Below are 2491 nucleotides of genomic sequence, written 5' to 3'. Positions count from 1 at the left end.
TTTTTTTTTTTTTTAAGATAAGGTTTCTCTGTGTGGCTCTGACTGTCCAGGAACTAGCTCTGTAGACCAGGCTGACCTTGAACTCACAGAGACCCGCCTACCTTTGCCTCCCAAGTGCTGGGATTAAAGGTGAGCACTACCACTGCCCCACCTTTTTTTTTCTTTTTTGAGTTTTTTTTTAATTGATTTTAACTATATAGATGTATGTGCATGTATGCAGGTGCCCACAGGGGCTCTGGCATGGAGTTTAGAGTTACAGGCAGTTCTTAGCCACCTGACATGGTTGTTGGAAGTCACCTGGGGTCTTCTGGAAGAGCAATACAGACTGTTAACCTGAGTCATCTCTCCAGCTCCCCACACTCCGTGGTTTGCACAAGAAAGGGAGGAAAGCCTCCAGGGAAGAGGGGAGAACGTTGGCAAAGGAGAGGGTCACCTATTTGAAGAAGGCAGATGTGAAAGAGGAGACAGAAGAGGTGGGTAGCTCTAGGCCGGCCTCTGGTAGCTCAGAGGCCTCCTGGGGAGGTCAGAGGGGAAACATTACAGATCGAATGAGGTACTGAATATAATGTATTCTGTATTGGCAAGATGTCTCTGGGTCAAGGCCCTTACACAAAACCTGAAGACTAGAGTTCAGTCCCTGGGGTCCACATGATGGAAGGAGAGAAATGACCCCAAAATTGTCCTCTGACCATACACATGCCCTGGCATATGTGCACACACACACACACACACACACACACGCACACACACACACAAATGTAATAATACATTTTTAAAAAATGTTTTCTAGGGGCTGGAGATATGGTTCCACAATTAGAGCACTTGGGTTTTCCAGACGACCCAAGAAGTAGCTCACAGCCGTCTGTAATTCCAGCTCCCAAGAATGCAATGTCTTCTGAGCTCACCTGTGCCAGACACACACATAGTACACATATGTAGACAAAACACTCAAATAAGGGCTGGAGAGATGGCTCAGAGGTTGAGAGCATTGCCTGCTCTTCCAAGGGTCCTGAGTTCAATTCCCAGCAACGACATGGTGGCTCACAACCATCTGTAAAGGGGTCTGGTACCCTCTTCTGGCCTGCAGGAATACACACAGACAGAATATTGTATACACAATAAATAAATAGATATTTAAAAAAAACACTCAAATAAATAAAGCTTTGTTGTTGTTTGTTTGTTTTTCATGACAGGGTTTCTCTGTGTAGCCCTGGCTGTCCTAGAATGTGTTCTGTAGAACAGGCTGGCCTTGAATGTAGAGATCCACCTGCCTCTGCCCCCTGAGTGCTAGGAATTAAGGCATATACCATCGCACCCAGCTCAAAATAAATATACAATAAAAAAGTTTATAAAAGTTTGTTCTTTCAGATCGCTCTCCATTTGCCACTACCATGTCTGCACTGACGGCGGCTGGCACCTTTCTTTTTTTTTTTTTTTTCAGAAAATGACAAAGTTGTTTTATTAAAAATTGTTTTTTTTTCAGTTGTGAAGCATAGCTCCTCGAGAGAAGGAAGGCCCAGAGGTTTAGAGCACTTGTTGCTCTTGAGGAGGGCCTGAGTTGATTCCCAGCAACCGCACGACAGTTCACAACCACTTGTAACCTTCCTTCTAGGGGATCCAGGGCCCTCTCTGGCTTTTGCTGGCATCAGGTACACATACACACACACACACACATACAGTGCTTTTACATATGTGTAGGTAAACAGAACATGCACACATGTAACGTAAGTCTCAGGAAGAAAGACTTTCCATAGTCAGACCTGGTAGTGCAGAGCTTTAGTCCAGACACTCAGGAGGCAGAGGCAGGGGGATTTCTGTGAGTTTGAGGCCAGCCTGGTCTACATAATAAGTCTAGACCAGCCAGGGCTACATAGTGATCCTGTTTCCAGCAAACAAACACACAACAAGGAAAACCTATGACTAATTGAATTCCTGTTATATGCTAAGTACTCTCCTATACCATGGATATAACTCCAAATTCTTAAGCATGACAGGACTTCTCTTTAACAAAGGCCCGGCTGGCACCTTTCAGTCTGTCGCCTCAGAGACTGCCTGCTGGGGGCTGCTCAGCTCGGGCGGTTGGAGACAGTGGAGTCTGTCATGCTGACAGTGGAGTCCATCATGCTAGCGGTGGGGTGCATATTCTGCCCACAGGAAATTTCTCTAGCTTACCAGGAAACAGGTGATCCAGGGGGAGTTCTTCAGCTCACTCATGTGGTTCTGGATTCTCTGGCGCTTTTGGCACGACTCAGATGCTGTGCTGGGCCACTTTTCATATCCAGATTCTTCACAGTGGACAGATGAAGAACTGGGGGTCCCTCCTGATGATGAGGCCTGAAAGTATAAACTCAACTCTGTACAAGAGCAAGGTGAGAAGTTTCAAGAAATTACAGCCGGCCGGGCGGTGGTGGCGCACGCCTTTAATCCCAGCACTTGGGAGGCAGAGGCAGGCGGATCGCTGTGAGTTCGAGACCAGCCTGGTCTACAAGAG

General features: G+C 46.6%; 1 protein-coding gene across 1 annotated transcript in view; it reads right to left on the bottom strand.

The window, feature by feature from the left end:
- The window catches only part of Podnl1 (podocan like 1), a 13240-nt gene extending 11026 nt beyond the window's left edge, over nt 1-2214 (bottom strand). Inside the window, exon 1 of the mRNA XM_026777919.1 lies at nt 2173-2214. Coding sequence (XP_026633720.1) covers nt 2173-2214 — 42 coding nt within the window. The remainder of the gene's footprint in view (nt 1-2172) is intronic.
- Between the last annotated feature and the right edge of the window lie 277 nt (nt 2215-2491).

This window comes from Microtus ochrogaster, unplaced genomic scaffold (assembly GCF_000317375.1).
Source record: "Microtus ochrogaster isolate Prairie Vole_2 unplaced genomic scaffold, MicOch1.0 UNK90, whole genome shotgun sequence".
NCBI classification, from domain to species: Eukaryota; Metazoa; Chordata; class Mammalia; order Rodentia; family Cricetidae; genus Microtus; species Microtus ochrogaster.
Note: the sequence above shows the minus strand (reverse complement) of the source record. Positions and strands in the feature narration are given on the sequence as shown.